Source organism: Desmodus rotundus, chromosome 3, assembly GCF_022682495.2.
Source record: "Desmodus rotundus isolate HL8 chromosome 3, HLdesRot8A.1, whole genome shotgun sequence".
In the NCBI taxonomy this organism is placed as follows: domain Eukaryota; kingdom Metazoa; phylum Chordata; class Mammalia; order Chiroptera; family Phyllostomidae; genus Desmodus; species Desmodus rotundus.
The window spans coordinates 183,120,210-183,138,469 of NC_071389.1; the positions used below are offsets into that span (position 1 = coordinate 183,120,210).

General features: G+C 40.3%; 1 protein-coding gene across 7 annotated transcripts in view; it reads left to right on the forward strand.

Moving 5' to 3' along the window:
• The window catches only part of CFAP54 (cilia and flagella associated protein 54), a 245,242-nt gene extending 233,779 nt beyond the window's left edge, over window positions 1-11,463 (forward strand). For 4 of the 7 annotated variants that reach the window (XM_024579348.3, XM_053921907.2, XM_053921910.1 and 1 more), the window contains one exon: window positions 11,192-11,462. In XM_024579348.3, coding sequence (XP_024435116.2) covers window positions 11,192-11,311 — 120 coding nt within the window. In that variant the 3' untranslated portion in view covers window positions 11,312-11,462. Of the gene's footprint in view, window positions 1-11,191 lie in introns of all 7 variants that reach the window. The other 3 variants (XM_053921909.2, XM_053921911.2, XM_053921912.2) reach the window with 3 other exon arrangements.
• The last annotated feature ends 6,797 nt before the right edge of the window (window positions 11,464-18,260 follow it).

Sequence of the window (18,260 nt, forward strand, 5' to 3'; positions counted from 1 at the left end):
GGTCCTGACATTAACAAAGTCAGGGTCCAGGACAATGTCATCATTAGGGGACCCCTCATGGTCCTCTTATGGCCACTCCAACTTTCCACCCCACCCCTGTCCCTGACCCTGACCCTTGATGATTACTAATCTATTCTCCATTTCTGTGATTTTTTTTTAATTTCAGGATTATTGTATTAAGGGAACCATGTAGTATGTAACTTTTGGGGGCTGGCTGGCATTTTTTCACTCAGCATAATTCCCCAGGGAGTCATTAAACTGTGTTTTTGATGAACCCTAAAATCCTTATGAGTATGGACATTTTATTTCAGCAATAATTATCATTAGCCAAAAGTGCATAGTGTGGATCCTGGCACAGAGTGTGCAGTAAATGTTCAGGGAGGTCCAGTGGTGGGTTCCCACTCCACCTACCTCTGTCCCTCCTCCTCTCTGTCCTCGCCCCCTTGTTCCCCACATCATTTTATTAACATTGACAAAGGCTGATTGCTCAAGTTAAAAAGTTCTAGAAACAGTTAAGTGAAATAATTTATGTGAAAGTTCTTTGGAGATTGCTGGGCAGTGTTGGCCACATTGTATCTGATGAGAAAAAAGAAGTCAGCACGAACGGGTTTTCCCCACACTGTGCGCTCCAGGTCTGCCCTCCACATTGCGCCCGCAGTGGGGGCTGCTACCAGCAAAGCCCAGCATGCTTTGACGCTGAGCAACAGAGCCCCATGAACAAAACACAAGTCTCAGTTCACGTTCTTTACAAATCCTTTGCTCTAAAAAAGAGCCTCCTCTTTCTAGTTGCCAGACATCAAACCCAGCGAGCTCCTTCATAAAATCATCAAGAAATGCCAAGTATCACTCAAACTCTAGGGTTTTCATTTCTATATCTCGGGTCAGAAGCCCACAGGCAGGCCCAAGCCAACTGTTTAGGAGGGAACCCAGCTTCATTGTACTCAGTTACAGCACTTCTTCCTATAACTTCGCTGCTGAGATTCAAAGTCTGTCCTTTAAGTGGAGTCAAATCCTTCCTCTGACTCAGAAATAGGGCACAGGTAGAGCAAGCTTGCTGTGTCAATTCCTGCTTGAGTCAGGACGGGGTAGGCTGCACGGTGCTAACAGATAACCCCGAATCTCTGTGGAAATAAAGGTTTATTTCTTTCTCGTGCAAAGTCCAGCGAAGGGTGGGCAGCTCTCCTTCACCCTGTAACTGTGCAGTCTGGACTCCGTGGCCCCCAAGGTCACCACTGCGGGAGAAGAGGGCCAGGGAATTCACAAGATGCTGTTAAGTAAGGTGACCATACATCCCCGTTTGCCTGTGACAGTCACCACATAGACCTATAGATTTGGAGGAATGGTTAATGTTTCTCCTTTTATTTTATTCTCAGAGGTGCCCCAGTTTCAAGACAATGAACTGGGGTGGCCCTGTCTAAGAGCTAGCTGTCATGATATCTGCTCATGTCCTGTTGGCCTCCACTGAACGAGCAAGGATGTGGAGAGTTATACAGGAGCAAGGACCTATTTTCGTGAATGCTAGAAACTTGTGGCACAATAGACATTTTCAGGAATGCCACAATTTTTTAAGCAATTAATTCCATAATTTTAATTACCAAAATTGTGTTGAGCAGATATAATATAAATATGATGTTCTTGTGACCTAACCCATCTCTAATCCCACACTGTGTCAGGGTAAATTATGTCCCCTCCCCTCTGCCCCCCCCAGATGTCCACATCCTAAACCCCAGAACCTGTTACCTCACGTGACAAAAGGGACTTTGCAGATATGAGTGAACTGAGGTGGGGAGATTATCCTGGATTATCCAGGTTGTCCCTAATGTAGTCAGAGCTTCCTTACAAAAGGGAGGCAGAGGGAGATCTGACAACGGAAGGGAAGGCGATGCGATGATGGAAGCAGAGACTGAGGTGATGTGTGTTGAAGATGGAAAAGGGGCTACAAGTCAAGAAAAACAGGCGGCTCTAGAAGCCTCTGAAAGGCACAGAAGCAGGCTCTCCCTTAGAGCCTCCAGAAGGAGCCAGTGCTGGACATCTGGACTTCAGTGCAGTGAAGCTGAGTTCAGGCTTCTTATCTCCAAGACTGTAGGAGAATAAAGTTGTATTGTGAGCCGCTAGGTTTCTTATAAATTTGTTATAGCAGCAGTATAAATTAATACACACATACATTTTGAAATTCAGCAGGTGACTTTAGATTTCTGTTTTGAGTTATGGCAGATACTCTTATCATCCTTGTTTTACATGTGAGAAATTGAGGCCTGGAGACTTTAAGTGACTTGCCCAAGTTCCTGGAGCTCGTGTCAGACCCAGGATTCATGCCTAGGCAGAAGGGCTCCTCAGAACACGTTCCTCACCAGTCCGCTCTACTGTCTCCCCTACTGCCCGCTGTCCTCCGAACTCCCTCCCACCCAGCCTGTCGGTCCTGAGATGCCCTGCTACTCAAGCCCCTCCTCCCACTCCTGACTTCAGTCTCTTGCTCTTCCCAAGGGCTCGGTGGCACTCATGACACCTTTCTAGCTTCATTCAGCTTTTGGACATTTTATGGAAGGTTCTAGGTCTTCCATAGGGAATTTGGGCTTCAGGTGAATTATTGAATTCCTTCATATTTAAGTTTTTGGGAAGATATTACTAGTGAATCTTCTCTCTACTCTTTAATTTCTAATTCTCTTCCTCATACTCTAGGGAGGGGAATGTTCCCAAGAGTAATCAAATAAAGTGATTAACAGAAGTAATACTGGAACTATTTTAAGGTTTTTTTTTTTTTACCATGACCCAGAAAAGAAGCATCAGGAAATTTGCTACATGAATTCTTACTTAGTTATTACTTTAAATTTCCCCTTAGCTTACCGTGGTTGTATACTAGTGTACATTTTGCCTTATTGCCCCTTTTTTAATGGTTCCATCATTGACCCCTGAGTTCAGGTTCATGCCTGCTGTGGCTCCTGCTCTGAGTCACCCAGACCTCCCCTCCACTTGCTTTCCCAGCCCTGGGAAAGTGCTCCCTGACAGCCCTCAGCAGGCCCTCTCCAAGAATTGCCCCTGGCCAAAGGACATGGTTTCTTCCTTGGGGGAAGTCTGCATCCAATTACTGGGTGACATGGGGGTACAAAGGCCTGCCCTCCCCTACCACGATTAGGGACAACTTTGAAGGGCCATCCCAGCTGCAGAGATCCCCATGGGCTGTCCCTGCAGCCCAGTTTCTCTCTGCCTAATTCTCTCTCTCCTTTCTCTGTGGGTGTGGATCCCAAGGGTATTCCCAAATAAACTTCTCAAAAGCTAAATTCTCTTGCGGGGTCTGCTTCCTAGGAACCTGGACTGCAAAATGAATTAAAAATTTAAAAAGTTAAGATCCCTGACTGGTGGTAAATACATAAGGATGCTCAGTTAATCCTTATTTTCAGGAATTAGAAGCTTTCTAAAGGAACTAGGAACATACTTTCTGGCTTAAAGTTTATTTTTTAATGTAGAAGTAGAAAACGTTATACTCGGCACCCAGTCATGATTAAAAATACATTCTACATTGTGACTCATAGTTCAATCACATTTTCTTTTGACCTCCATTTTAATAGTTAATTTACAAAGGAAATGAACTCTATAAAACGAAGACTCCAGCCCATGTCCAGTCTTCAATAAATGTTCCTTTCTTGATGAAAATTTCTTTCCGGACTATAAAAACAGGACTTGAAAAAGCTTTAAAACCACTTTCCGAAAATAAAGGCAATGATGTAAAGTGAGATGCAATCACGCATAAGTACTATATCAGAACATATACCCTCGCAACTCCAAAGAGAATGAGAAATGGGCATTCAGTTTTACAACACGTTGAATGTGGGCATTTCTGTTAAATCCTCTATTCGAGGAAACTTTTCCTTCACTTCTCCCCATGAACCCCTGATGATAAGCACTGAACGGCACTGGTCATGCACTTGCGTCTGGCCTGCAAGCACTGTGCACTTCACTGTTGATGGCGTAACTCATTCTTCCAGTTCTGATGAAAGGTTTTGATATTTTAAAGAGGATTTTCCCTGTTTGAGATCCTTTATTAGTTCTTTATTGATGAAAATACTTTCCCAGGTGGAGGGGGCTGGAAAGGGAGAGAGAAGCTGTTCTTTGTGTACAATAGGATGGATGTCAGATTTCAAAGGCTCTTTTCTCTGGCTGTTTGACGCTTGAGCAGTCAGCATAAGCCTTGATATGGACAGCCTAAACTGTTACGTTTTTTCTAATGGGTCTCTTTTGGTCTTAAAGGATTATTTTCTTAAATAGATCTCTATAAAAAGCATATGCCCATGATGATGATATCACTGCCAGGTCTCTCACTTCTCATCTCGTAGTGCCTTGGCCGGGGGATGAAGGGTCCTGTGTGCAGAGTAGTGCTAAGGAGGGGGTGTGTAGAAGCCCCATAGGCCCCAAAGACATTTACTAGCTGAGCGTTGCCCTAATTTATATAACACTGGTAGGACAGTTGTGTGGTTTTCCCGACACCAACCAGTTTGACGATGTCACCAAACTGGGTGTCCAGCAATTCAATTCATTTCTGATACTGCTACCCTCAATAGTACCCTCAATAATGTATGTAAATGAAAGCATGAGTTTTTCTGTAATTGAACAACAATAGAGTAATTAAAAGGGAAAAAAGGATGAGTTTTAGTAGTAAACAACTTTGCAATGCTATTTGTGAAATAACCCTTACCCTTTCCCCTGGACTGAAGAGTCAGGTAGTTAATGGCAACATATTATCCCTTCTCATTAACACTGTATGGAGTTTCTTACTAGTGAAATAAAGGAAGAAAAACAAAAAGGTATGATTGTGGGAAAAGGAGGAATAAATTCTCACTATTCACAAATATAGAAAATCTAAGATAGCCTTCAAAAAAACTCTTAAAATGAGTAAGTGAATTTACCAAAGTTGTATATAATATTAATGTAAATATAAATTTTATTTTCTATATAGCAGAAAAACATATACAATTTTTAAAAAGCTATCATTTACGGTAGTATTAAAAAATTTACATGGAAATGCAAATGACTTAGACTAGCCAAGACCATCTAGAAAAAGAAGAAAGCTGCTGGTTTTACAGTAAAAGTGTTGGGTTAGAGTAAGTACCGATACAGACCAAGGGAACAGAATGGAGAGTCCAGAAAGGGGTCCATCCGCACAGTCGCAGTTTCCCGGTTTTGTCAGGTGTGACTCTTCAGTACAGTGAGGAAAGAACAGGCTTTGCAACAAGTGGATCTGGGTCAATCGGGTGTCTGTAGAGAAAAATAGCTTGCTTTGATCTCTGCCTCGCCATATACACACAATCAATTCTGGACTGATTGGATTGACTGTAGAACTAAATGTGAAAAATAAACACTAAAGCTGCTATAAGAAATCATAGATTATTTTCACGACATGAGGACCTATGGAAGAGTACCAGTCATAAGGGAAAAGACTGGTCAATTGAGCTACATTTTAAAACATTATTAAGAGAGTGAAATGACAAGCCACAGAGCGGAAGGCAAATATTTACATATACCCAACAAAGGACTGGTTTCTAGAATATATTAAAAATTCCTGTATATATCAGTAAGAAAAAGACAACTCAGTGCTAATTGGACAAAAGATGTGCATTTCAACAAAGAGACCAAGAAATGTATGTTTAATATTATTAGTTGTTAGGGATATGACTTTAAAAACATAAAGAGATATCTCAAAACATACAACAGAATGTCTAAAATTAAAAAGTAAAATTATCAAAGTGTGTGAAGATGTGGAATAACCGACTCCCTCATAGGCTACTGGCAGGGGTGTAAAGTGGCCACCACTTTAGAAAACTATTTGGTAGAATCAGCATGACCAATGTTCCCGAAAATTCCATGTTTATGCATATACCTCACAGACGGGCGTACCTGTGTATACCAAAAGGCATGCTGCTTCCTAATGGCAAACATTTTTTGAAATAAAGTTTTTAAATAATAGGAAATAATTCAAATGCCCAGCATTTGACAAATTAGTAAATAGTGATACACTCATACAAAGGAAATTATGTGTCAATAAGAATGACCAAACTATTGTTGATACTCAATGACATAGTTGAATCTGAGGAACATAATGCTGAGCAAAAACAACAGACACGGCAGAGTTCATATTTTATGATTCCACTTAAAAACAGTTAAAGATAGTAGTTACACACAAAGCTAAAATATTGGCATAGACAGAAAAGTGGGTACTTTGCGGGAAGGAGGGAGGGTTAGTGACAAGGAGGGAGCACCAGGGGACTTCTTAGATGCCAGTCATGTTCTGTTTCTTGATCTGAGTGATGGTTATGAGGATGTGTTCATTTTGGGGAAAAAAGCAAGTTGTATACTTCAGATTTCTCCTTTTTCTCTCTTTGTGTTACATTTCAATCAAAAGTTTATTTGAAGAATTGTGTTCAACAATAGAAAAATATAGACTACTGTGTTATAGCATAATAGAAAGAGCTATAATTTGAAGCATTAGACTTCAAAGTCTACCAAAGGGCTTAAAACGCCTAGGTGTCTCGAAATGTAGGAGTAATAACTCAAGGGTAAGTTCTAACACTGTAAGGTAACTTGTGTTCTGCAGAAGACGTATATGAATTAGTAACTCCAGGATGACAACTATTTTCATTTTATCTTCCTGATGTGAAGCTTTTACTTGTGACCTCCATAAATAAATTTAGCAATTAATCCTCATACTTCGACAAATAGCCATTTGTTTCTGCAGGTTCACTGTCAAGGGTTAGAGGCCAAAGTGCTCTATTTGTATCTAGTATATAAATTATGTTGTAAGATACTTCTAATGTTATCTAAAACGAACTTGGCCACTTTGTGGTTTTTTTTAACCACTTTTATCTTTGACATCAGAAGAATTGTACAATAACGGAGATATAGCACAAGAGAAAACACAAATATTTTAATGTTAATTATTATTTCTGTGTGTACTACTTTGAAAGTTACCTACTAAAGGGTGTTACTGGATGTGAGGCCTTTCATCAGCATATAATAGACGGAATGTTTAGTGCAATTAAATAGCAACGAGACATAGCCCAACTAACCATAGCAATCACATACATTTTCAACATGTTGGTAAACTAGTTAATATTAGCTCTCCAAAATGTTTCCCATTTTATAATAAATAAAAAGTCATTAAATGGCAAAAAGAGTTTTGTAACATTCCATAATAATATGCTACCCTGGGTGTGGAAAAACCCTCATATGCTTCTGATTGAAGTATTAATTGCCAGAACCTATTTGGAAGGTAATCTCGCAAGAAATGTTAAAAAATAAAATATAAATACCCTTAGACTAAACGAACCACCTTGGGAAATCAGTAATACAGAAATTAAAGCACCTGTACCCAGGAGATATATAAATAGGCAAGCATGTACAAAAATGAGAAACAACCTCTTTGGTGAATGATTGAATGAATTAGGGTATGTCCATTTCCTGCATGGTTGTATAGCCACTAAAAACAATGTGTTCAGTAGTGATAATAAAATGTTGCCTCTACTGGGTGTCTGTGATAGGTACCCTTCTAAGTACAGTGGACTCTTGAACAACATGATTTGAACTGTTTGATTTCATTTACATGTAGATTTTTAAAATAAATACCTACTATACTATAAATGTATGCTCTCTTCCTTATGGTTCTCTTAATATTTTGTTTTTCTAGCATACTTTACTGTAAGAATATAGTATATAATACAAATAACATACAAAATATGTGTTAATCAACTGTTCATGCTATCAGTAGGGTTTCTAACCAACAGTAGGCTATTAGTGGTTAAGTTTTGGGGGAGTCAAAATTTATACACACATTTTCCACTGTGCGGGAGGGTTGGCACCCCTATTCCCGACATTGTTCAAGGGTCAACTGTATTTTATATGTGTAAACTCCTTCCATTCTTGTAACGACAACACTACATAGGAATTATTATTATTTCCACTTTATGGATGAGAAAATTAAAGTTCAAATGCATGAAATATTTCACTAACCTCACAAACTAATGTGCGGTGAGCTCAAAATTGAGCCAGATGGTCTTATTCCAGAAGGCACACTCTGAACCTCCATGTGGCTGTTCCACCTTCCTGAATTGATTAAGGATGGATTTCTCTTATATATTGGTAATTGGAAAAGCAAATGATGGAAACCTGGTTATTGTATTTCAAAAAAAGGAAAGAAAGAAAAGGAAAAATTAAAAACCCTCATGAATATACATTTGTATGAAGATTTTAACAATTTTGGAAGAATATTCCTCAAACTGGTGACACTAATTACTCCAAGATTTAGTGAGAAAGGAGATATTATTAATTTTTATTTCTACACATCTTTTCTTTGAAGTTGTAGATAACATTGGAATACTTTTGTCATTTTTTAAAAAATATATTTTATTGATTATGCTATTACAGTTGTCCCAATGTTTCCCTCTTTGGCCCCCTCCACCTGGTAACCCCCTTCCCTCCAGTAATCAATCCTCCCCTTAGTTCATGTCCATGGGTCATGCATATAAGTTCTTTGGCTTCTCCATTTCCTATACTGTTCTTAACCTCCCCCCTGGCTATTTTGTACCTACCAATTATTCTTATTAATTCTGCACCTTTCCCCTCATTCTACCCCTAACCCTCCCAGCTGGTAACCCTCCAAATGATCTCCATTCTGCTCCTGTTCTGCTTGTTTGCTTAGTTTGGTTTTTTGTTTTTTTTTAGATTCAGTTGTTGATAGTTGTGAATTTCTTGCCTTTTTAATGTTCATGGCTTTGATCTTCTTTTTCTTAAATAAGTCCCTTTAACATTTCATGTAATAATGGCTTGGGGATGATGAACTCCTTTAGCTTTACCTTGTCTGGGAAGCACTGTATCTGCCCTTCCATTCTAAATGATAGCTTTGCTGGGTAGAGCAATCTTGGATGTAGGTCCTTGCTTTTCATCACTTTGAATACTTCTTGCCAGTCCCTTCTTGCTTCTAAGGTTTCTTTTGAGAAATCAGCTGATAGTCTTATGGGAACTCCTTTTCAGGTAACTCTTCTTCTTTTGCTGCTTTTCTCTCGCTCTCTCTTTATCTTTAACCTTTGGCATTTTAATTATGATGTGTCTTGGTGTGATCCTCTTTGGGTCCAACTTGTTCGGGACTCTGTGCTTCCTGGACTTGTATGTCTATTTCCTTCACCAAATTAAGTTTTCTTTCATTATTTTTTTCAAATAAGTTTTCAATTTCTTGCTCTTCCTCTTCTCCTTCTGGCATACCTATGATTCAGATGTTGGTACATTCGGAGATGTTCCAGAAAGTCCATATACTATCTTCATTTTTTTTTCATTCTTTTTTTCTCCTTTCTGTTCTGGTTGAATGCTTATTTCTTCCTTATGTTGCAAACCATAGATTTGAATCCTGGCTTCCTCCCCTCCACTGATAGCTTCCTTCCTTCCCTGTAAATTTTTCTTTATTTCACTTAGTGTAACCTTCATTTCGTCCTGTCTGTTGTTGCTGTATTCACTGAGTTTTTTGAGCATCCCGGTCACTAGTGTTTTGAACTCTGTATCTGATAGATTGGTTTTCTCCATTGTGTGTAGTTCCTTTTCTGGGGTTTTGTTCTCTTCTTTCATTAGGGCCATATTTCTTTGTCTCCTCAATTTTTCAGCCTCCCAGTGTTTGTTTCTGTGTGTTAGGTAGCACTGCTTTGAATCCCGGTCTTAGTAGCATGGCCTATTGTAGAAAAGGCACCTGTAAATTGTGTGGGGCTGAGCCTTAGGGGCTGAACCAGGGCAGGGCAACCTGTTTCACCATTTTGTAGCTCTGTGTGGGAGTAGGGCTCAGAGATGGGACAGTGCCACTCCCTGGCTTCTGGAGGTTTGCCCAGTCTCTCCCCATTTCCAATCATTTCACCCACTTCCTGTGTGTGACTGACGCCCTTCCAGTTGTTGCCCTGGTGGTGAATCCCACCGCCAGGGTGCTGGGTAGGTTTGTGTATGTTTTAAGTCTATGCAGGTTATTTAAGTGGAGTCTCCTAAAAATCTGGCAGTTTCTTCTGCCACCCCAACCCCCATGGGATTTATAGCCATAAGTTATAGGGATTTCACTTCCTGGCACTAAAACCCTGGACTGAGCAGTCTGGCCTAGGGCTGGGATTGGTTGCTCCCAAGGTATCTCTCCCGATTTTTATCCACCACATGTGAATGTGGGATCACCCATTCCCTCCTCCACCTCTCTGTGTCACACAGCATCTCTGCACCTCTCTGCCTGTCTCCACAACTCCACACCTCCTACCCATCTGGATGAATGTGGCTTCTTCAAATCCTTGGTTGTTGGACTTCCATACACCTCGATTTTCTAACGGTCCTGGATGTTATTTGTTTTGTGATGTAGTTGTAATTCTTTCTATGGATGCAGGAGAAGGCAAAGTGTGTCTACCTACACCTCCATCTCAACCAGAAGTCCACTCTTGTCATTTTTTCATCCAATAAAGTGAAGAAAAGGAAAACAAAAACCCTAGTCTCTATTTGTAGCTTCATTATTTTTTTGAGAGTTAACATTTAACAAATAGACAAGGAATTAATAAAACTTGTCCTCTAAGCTTTTACCAAGATTCAAGCCCACAAGGATCTAATTCATTCACCTTCAGAAGTATCTAGACTCACATGAAGTGGGTCCCCAGTAAGCATTTGTTCCCTTTTCTTCATGTTTCTCATCCCTGCCCTTCTTCCACTCAAATAACCAGTGCTATGCTCACAAAAGCAGCCTTATTTCCCCTTTTCCAGTCTCTCAGATGACTTTGGCTACACTGGTCCTTGGCATGGAGAATGAGCTCCTAACACAATTGGCTTCACTGTGGCAGGATGTAAGCCGAAAGCCCTACATTTAGAATCATACACCGTGATCATGTAAATACAAATAGTCTGTGTTTCTGGAAGTATCTGCTGTTTTATAGGCTCATTTTTATAGTTTCATAGCTATGAGTCTGTATGCTGTTTTACAGACTCATCGGTATGAATCTTAATAGGATATAGAATGATATATATGACATTTCAGCAGTGTGAAGATGTGAAGCTTCGTGTCTCACCTCAGGCAAGAATTAAATATCTTTGACATAAAATTATTCCATGGAATTCATATTTGTGCATTATGTTGAGAACTTTACTTCGTTCGACAGTTTGAAACAGTGCATTTCATGAATATTTTAATGCCTTTTCTCAGGTTCCGTTTCATGTGTCGCTGCAATCTATATTCAATCTGGAGAGACTTTTTGATCTTGCTAATGGTTGTATCATATCGGGAGGAAGCCTTTTCAACTGGATTGTGTCCATTATTCCCTGAGCATTCTTTACATGTTAACCTCACGAAGGATTTCATTGTTACTGTTTTTCCTGGTTGAACTGTTTTGAAACTGTCCTCTTATAACAAACAAAATAAAGTTGTTTTCTTACACAAGCTAAAATTTCTTTAAAAACTATAGTTTTGAACAATGTTTTACTTGCATTTGAGTCCTATGACAGCGCTGTTGCCGTAAGACATTTTGCAGTACTATTCACAGAAAATATGTGCACAGTCCAACTGTTCCCGTGTTTATATGTGACAGTTTCTGCTTTGACTGTCTTTAGTTGGGTCCATATCACAAAACTGAATGAAGCCAGTGGTTTTCAAGTTGGGGGGGGGGGTAGCGGGATTTTGCCTCTGGAGTGGTAATCTCCGAAGACATTTTCGATTGTAACTGGAAGGAGGATGCTACTGGCATCTAGTGGGTAGAAGCCAGGGAAGCTGAGAAGTACCCTATAATTCCCAGGAGAGCTCCCCACAATCAAGATTTATCTGGCCCAAAATGTCACTAGTGCCAAGGAAAAGAAATTCTGGATTAAATCTCAACATGTGGTAAGTTTAATTTTGGGAATTTGTCTATGGGGTTTGGGAAGAAATCTGTAACAAACTAGATCTTTCATATTTTTATGCTTCTGAGAGGCAACATTGCACAAATTTTAGAGCACGGGCTATGGAATTATATAGATCTGAGTTTGAATAGTAGCCTCATCTCTTCCTAGTTCTGCTACTTTGGGAAAGTAATAAACTGTTTAAGCTGTTGTTCCCTTGCCAGTGAAATGGGAATATTAACAGGATTGCGGTGTGGATTAAATAAGCGAGATGATGTAAGCAGGCGCTACGCACAACACCTGAATTGGCAATAGTCATCGTGCTGAGAGTTTTCATTTCCCTGCCAAGTTGGAAGAAGATGATACATTTCTGACTCACTTTTTTAGCATCAAAGTTCCAAAGTTTGGAAAGAGCCAAGCTAGAATTGTCCTAGGATACTCTATAGAGGAAATGAGTCTTGAGCAAGACTTTTAATTTTAAGGATTTTGATGGTTGAAAATTTGCTGGTAGGCAGGATGCTATAAAAGAACAGAAACATAAAAATGAAAGTGAAGATGATACATGTGCAAAGGACTTTCCTACTACCTCTCTGTAGCAGACAGTCGTGACAGGAAATGAGAAATTCTAGGGGTGAAACTAGAGTGAAGACTATGGGCTTCATTCAGATGTGATAGGGTACCATTACTGCTGATGAAGGAGAGCAGTGGCAAATTCCACACCCTAGCTGACAGTCAATAAACGTAGTTAGTGGGAGGAAGTGAATTAAATGAATGAAGGCCTGGCTTTCAGGGAAAATAGGCATGCAGGATTCAACGGTAAGGAAAGAAGCAAAGCCAAGAAGACCAACAGGAAAGGAACAAAATATTTTCCATTGAATTCAGAAAAACAATTGCCTGATGACTATATTCTTTTATGACTTAAAGTTTGGGTCAAACGGAAAAGCCTCAGATAGTGATGGCTCTATGGGGGCTTATGAATTTCTTGCTGGGATACAGAACGCTTTCAAGGGTTTTGTTTCTCCCAGGGGGAGTTTAATTTGTTGTGTAAAGTTCAGCCCCTCGGGGGCAGAAAGGCACACCCAGAGGCACTTTGATAGAGGTGTGGAAGTACAGCATGACCAAGGCCATTCACGTCAACCTAATGTTAACTTCCTGGAATGTATTTACATGTCCATTCTACATCACTGTTATGTTTTTACTAATTGCATGCTTTTTTAAATTTTAAATATTTGTGGATGTAAAGGCAAATACTGTTTTACAGAACCCTAGAACAATGCCTGGCACACAGTAGAGATCTACAATATTTGTTGAATGAGTGATTGAAGGGATGGATGGAGAGAAGGAAGGGAGGGAGGGAGGGAGGAAGGGGGAATGGATGTGACCCAGGAAAGATGGCACTATGGGGCTCTAAAAGGAGGGGAAGCAAAGGTAGCACCACCTTCACCATCACTACCTCTGCCATTGCTGTCTACCCTGACCACGGCAGGCACTGCGTTACTAAGTACTCTATGCACTGTCTCCTTCTGTCCTTACACGAATTATGACCATGATGCGCATAGGATGATGGACCCCATGTTACCAGTGTAGACTATTAAGTAACTTCCCCGATGGTCACAGTTAGTTAGAGGGAGAGCCAGGACCCCAGCTCCATCTGATTGGAGAATCTGAGTTCTTTGTCCCCACTCCATGGTGCTGAGAAATTTGAATGTTAAGGGAGAGGAAGACATAGCCAAGCCTCAAGCTCAAGTTGGAACACCTCTGATCTGCCCTAGGAGCAGATTTTTAAAAGTGACTTACAGACCTAAATGGGTGTCCCAAGAAAGCAAGGGATGTCCCCAATGTTATCCATGCCAGTGTATTGGTTTCCTCTGAGGAAAGGAGTTCCCTTCAAAGTATTACAGATAATATTTCAACACATTTCACTTTCTCTCCACTTTTAGTAACTCACAGATGCTGTTTCTCTTGGGTGTTGTTTGGACTGAGAGAAACGCCATCTCAAACTTCACCTGACCTTCACCTGAGTCACGGTTTCCCCGCGTTAAGCCATCATTCCAGAAATCTCCCATCTCTCCTCCAATAGTGATGGCATTCACTAGAATCGAAGCTTTCTGTGCAAGGCAGTGAGGAAATGGTGATAAACTGGGCTAAAGTAGAAACAAAAAAAAAGATTCAACATCTACCAGGATGAAAGATGTGTTTATTTCCAGAAATCCTTCAGGCTTTTTCTAAAGACCAAATTACACATATTTGCAGCTGCTTTTTTTTAATGCAGTGTACGGTATTTGCAAATGCTTTGTAGCAGACACCTGCAAGTGGTCTATTTGTTTTAATTATAGCAGAGAACGACAAGATGCACACGGAAAGGCAGAGAAGAGGGAAGCAGAAAGAGAGGGAGGGAAGTGGGGAGCCAGGGAACAGGAGCCAGTGCTGAGGCTCACCGACAGGTAACAAAACCCCAGTGCTTCCCGTATCTCGTATCTCTGTACCAGTCTCCAGGAGATTGCTTTAGAAGCTGATCACCTGCCACCTGCCAGAGGCTTAAATGCTGTAGTCCGGGTTCTCTTCATGTGCAGGCACTTTACACATTCCCCACCCCAATGACGGTTCTTCACTGAATTGCAGGGGGGAATGGTACCTTTCCAGAGAGTACTACAAACTTGGTTTCTGCCTGTGGACTGCATTGCCCTTTTAGACCACCTTATACGAATCTGTCCATCCCAGTTCAAATGACAGAGGACGGGCTCCCAGCGCCCCTGGAGCACTGCCCATTGCCTGCTCATTTGGCCCTAAACAGTGCCCTCTGGCACATAGTTTTGTATTGTTCTATTTTCACAACCCAGTCCTACAACCTTAGTGCAAGGGCGTCATAAGTGTGTGAGCTTGCCCCACATTCCTTTGGCGTTTATTTAACTTGAGACTGGGCGCATTACTGTTCGCTCTAATGTATCTTGGCGCTTACTGGGTATCCTCAACACCTGGAAAATTAGGTGAGATGATATCATCACAGTCAATCCATAAAAAACAAAATAATGCTTTTAAGTTATTTATTTATGTGTGCACAGGATTGGACAAGCCCCAAACTTTGGGTTAGCGGAGAAAACTAGAAAACTAGAATACTAGAAAACTGTGGACCCAGAAGTCCACAGTTTAACCACTCTTTCTCATATTTGAAATATCTGTGGTGTATCCCCAAAGAAAATCTCACTCACGTGCTCAAACAGACTTTTGCAAAAATGTTCACTGATGCACTGATTGCAGTAGTCGTAGTCAAAAAACTCGAAACCCACTATGTATCCCTAAGGTGGAGAATGGATAAATATATAGTGTTGTTATCATACAGTAGAATATTACACAAAAGCTATAAATTACTGAATAACACACAACTGCAGAACAGTTATGAATGAATTTTCATTTCTCATATATAAGAGCATATATCAATCTGGACACACTTCAGAAGCACATTAAGCAGAAGAAAAAAGTGAAATATCGCAGAAGAACATGTATAGGAAGATACCACTTACAAAATTTTCAAAACAGGCAAAATGACATAATATATGTATTTATGGGCGGATAACTATGGGCTAGGACATTTTTAAACACAGGTTCACGGTCCACACCAGAATTAGGTTCGTGGTCACCTTGTGGGTGAAGGAGGAGGAACGTGTCATAGGAAATGTGCCCAAGAAGTTCATTTGTATTTGTAAAATTGTCTTTTATAATCTGGGGTTTGTTATATTTGTCTCTACTTTTTCACATACATCATATACTTCATAAACTGAAAACGAACACTCGTTTACCTTCCCCAGCTTGTTGGCCAGAATGTTCCGGATGGCTCCTGGCTCACATGGGAGTTAGAACTCTGCTCTCTATGTACAACTGTAACCGAGTAGTTCATGTCTGGTCCCACTGTTTGGCGTTTCAGTGACAACGAAAGATCATTTTGAGGCTAATTTCAAAGTATGCACGGGCCCAATTTTAGCACAGCCAATGTATGAAAATATAAAATTTTAATATAAGGTAGTAAAGCCTCCATAAATGTTTAATTAAATTGAGGAAGACTCCCTGTACAGTTTCTATCAATTGTGGGTTATATAGTTATAATTTAAATAATTTGATTTTCTGAAATGGGATATATGCAGAAATTTTTACATGGCTGCTACTTACACGCAATGAGGTTCTCTTGGAAAATCCATCTACTATCATAATTTCAATGTTTTAAAAATATATTAAGGTTTTTCTCTTTGCTGAACACATTTCCTATTTTTGCTTCACACTTCAGTAGAGCTTTATGAGTTGCAAGTTTGACACTACAATTTCCATGGCAACATATTACTTTTTTGTCATAAAAACAGGCGTGATTAAGAAGAAGTCTTTGAAAAAAAGAAGGCTTTAGTGACAGCAGCAGTTCTCTTTATAATTAAATTCATTAGTTAAAATGCTGGGTTAAGAGGAACAGGAATTTTATTGCAACAAGGACATTTTCAACTGGAGCTTTGGAGATAGCACAAAATTAATTGCTATTAAATTGCCTTTGGTCCTGTTTGATATTTAAGATAACATTGATACATTTTGTATTTAATAGCTTAGAAGGGAACAGGTCTGAAACCACATTCTGCCCAAGCACACATCACCCTGAACCCTCCTCCCGTTAAATTGTCCACAGTGTAAAAACTCAGTAGATTTTGGAGTAATTTGAAGATTTCTAAGTTGCTTCCCAACTTTCCTAATTTAATTCTCCCCCACAAGATTCACAAGGATTTCTTGGACTGATTTCTGTTCTTGTCATTATAAAAGCAATTTCGGACCAATGTAGAGAATGTGCAAAATATTGAAAGGTACAGAGTAGAAAATAAAAGTTGGCCAGAAGTCCACCACTGTGAAACAGTGTGTTAATATTTAAATGTATTTCCTATAGCACATCGAATTATCTTCCCTAATAGCCAGGAAAAAACAAGCAAACAAAAAAACAACCTTCAGACTGAAAAGTATACAGAGTTGAGCTGGCTGTCCACATTCCGTGAGATGTGGCACAGATGGGCCTTCCCAGAGCCTGCTGGCTGGCAAAATGCACGAGTGAGAACATGAGGCCTTTGTGGTTTGGTTCATCCGCTGCAGTTTAAAAAAACCAGGATGTAATTAGATCCAAAGGAATTGTCTAGAGTTCTTTCTACTGCTAGGTAATGATCCATAGGCGGGGGGAAAAATCTTCGTTTTTGTCCTTTGGAGGCCGGTCATTTACGTGATCTTTCAGGGACACATTAGTAGTTCCCTGACAGACTTAGCTCGCTCGCTCACGCACACGTTTGTTCAGTTGACACACTGCTCATCAGTGCTCTGTGCCTTTGCTTCCTGGCAAAGAGTGTCCTTTCTCAGTCTGTTTAGTGAAAAAGTATTTACCAAGTGCCCGCTATATACCAGAGACTCTGTACGTGAGGAATGCCACTTAGGCCGTCCTCTCCTTCAAAACACAGCATCTATGGGCACCAGCTCTTCATGCCAGACCCAGCACAGGCATCTCCCCCGCCAGAGACCTGTCTTCACCGTGTCCCCCGACACCTCCATGGAAGGCACACGCCCTTGTCATACTCCATTATATAGATGCTTACTTGTATGTCTGTTCCTCTCCTTGGGGTCAGGGGATGAGGTGGGTGGATTGCAAGGAAATACATTTATTTTCTCTTTCTCTCTCTCTCTCTTTTTACAGGATTTCTCATCAAGTTTTGAGTTGCATTTCTTTGACTACAACTGAGGTTGAATGTTTTTCACATTTGTTATCAGCCCAATGCATTTTCCCCCTATTTCATGCCTCTTCAGGACCTTTGTTTGATTTTTTACTTGTTTGTTCATTTGTTTTTTTCTTGTTTGTCTCCAAGAACCCTCACTATCAAGTCTATTAACCCTCCATGTATGTTTTTGTAAAATTTGCTCAAGCTTTCATTTGTCTCTCAATTTTGTTTACAGTTTGATGGTTCTTATTTTTAAAACTGTGATAGTCAATTCCAGATTATATTCAGACTTGCTCAAAAAGGGTTATAAGGGAGCTTACAGGCATGCACTCAATGCAAAGGTAAGATCAAGTAAAACCATATAAGCAAAATGAAGCAAAGAAAACAAACAAAGGTAGGGAAGTAAGAGAGAGCGGGGAGTCAATTGCTTGAAAAAAGATGCTGTGATGACCTTCACACTTCCTAGGGGTGAGCCACAGACGTGGCTGTGTGCTTTTCTGCAGCTCGTATTGATAAGTGCACACAGTGCGTCACAAGAAGAATGGTAGTGTGAGGGGAGAACAGACCCCGAACTTAGGAGAAGCGCTGGTATTCCTGGTACTAATTCCAGAAAGCAGATTTTCCTGTGGGTTCTTACGTGAGCGTACTCTCCATGAACCGTGTCTTAAATAGCAG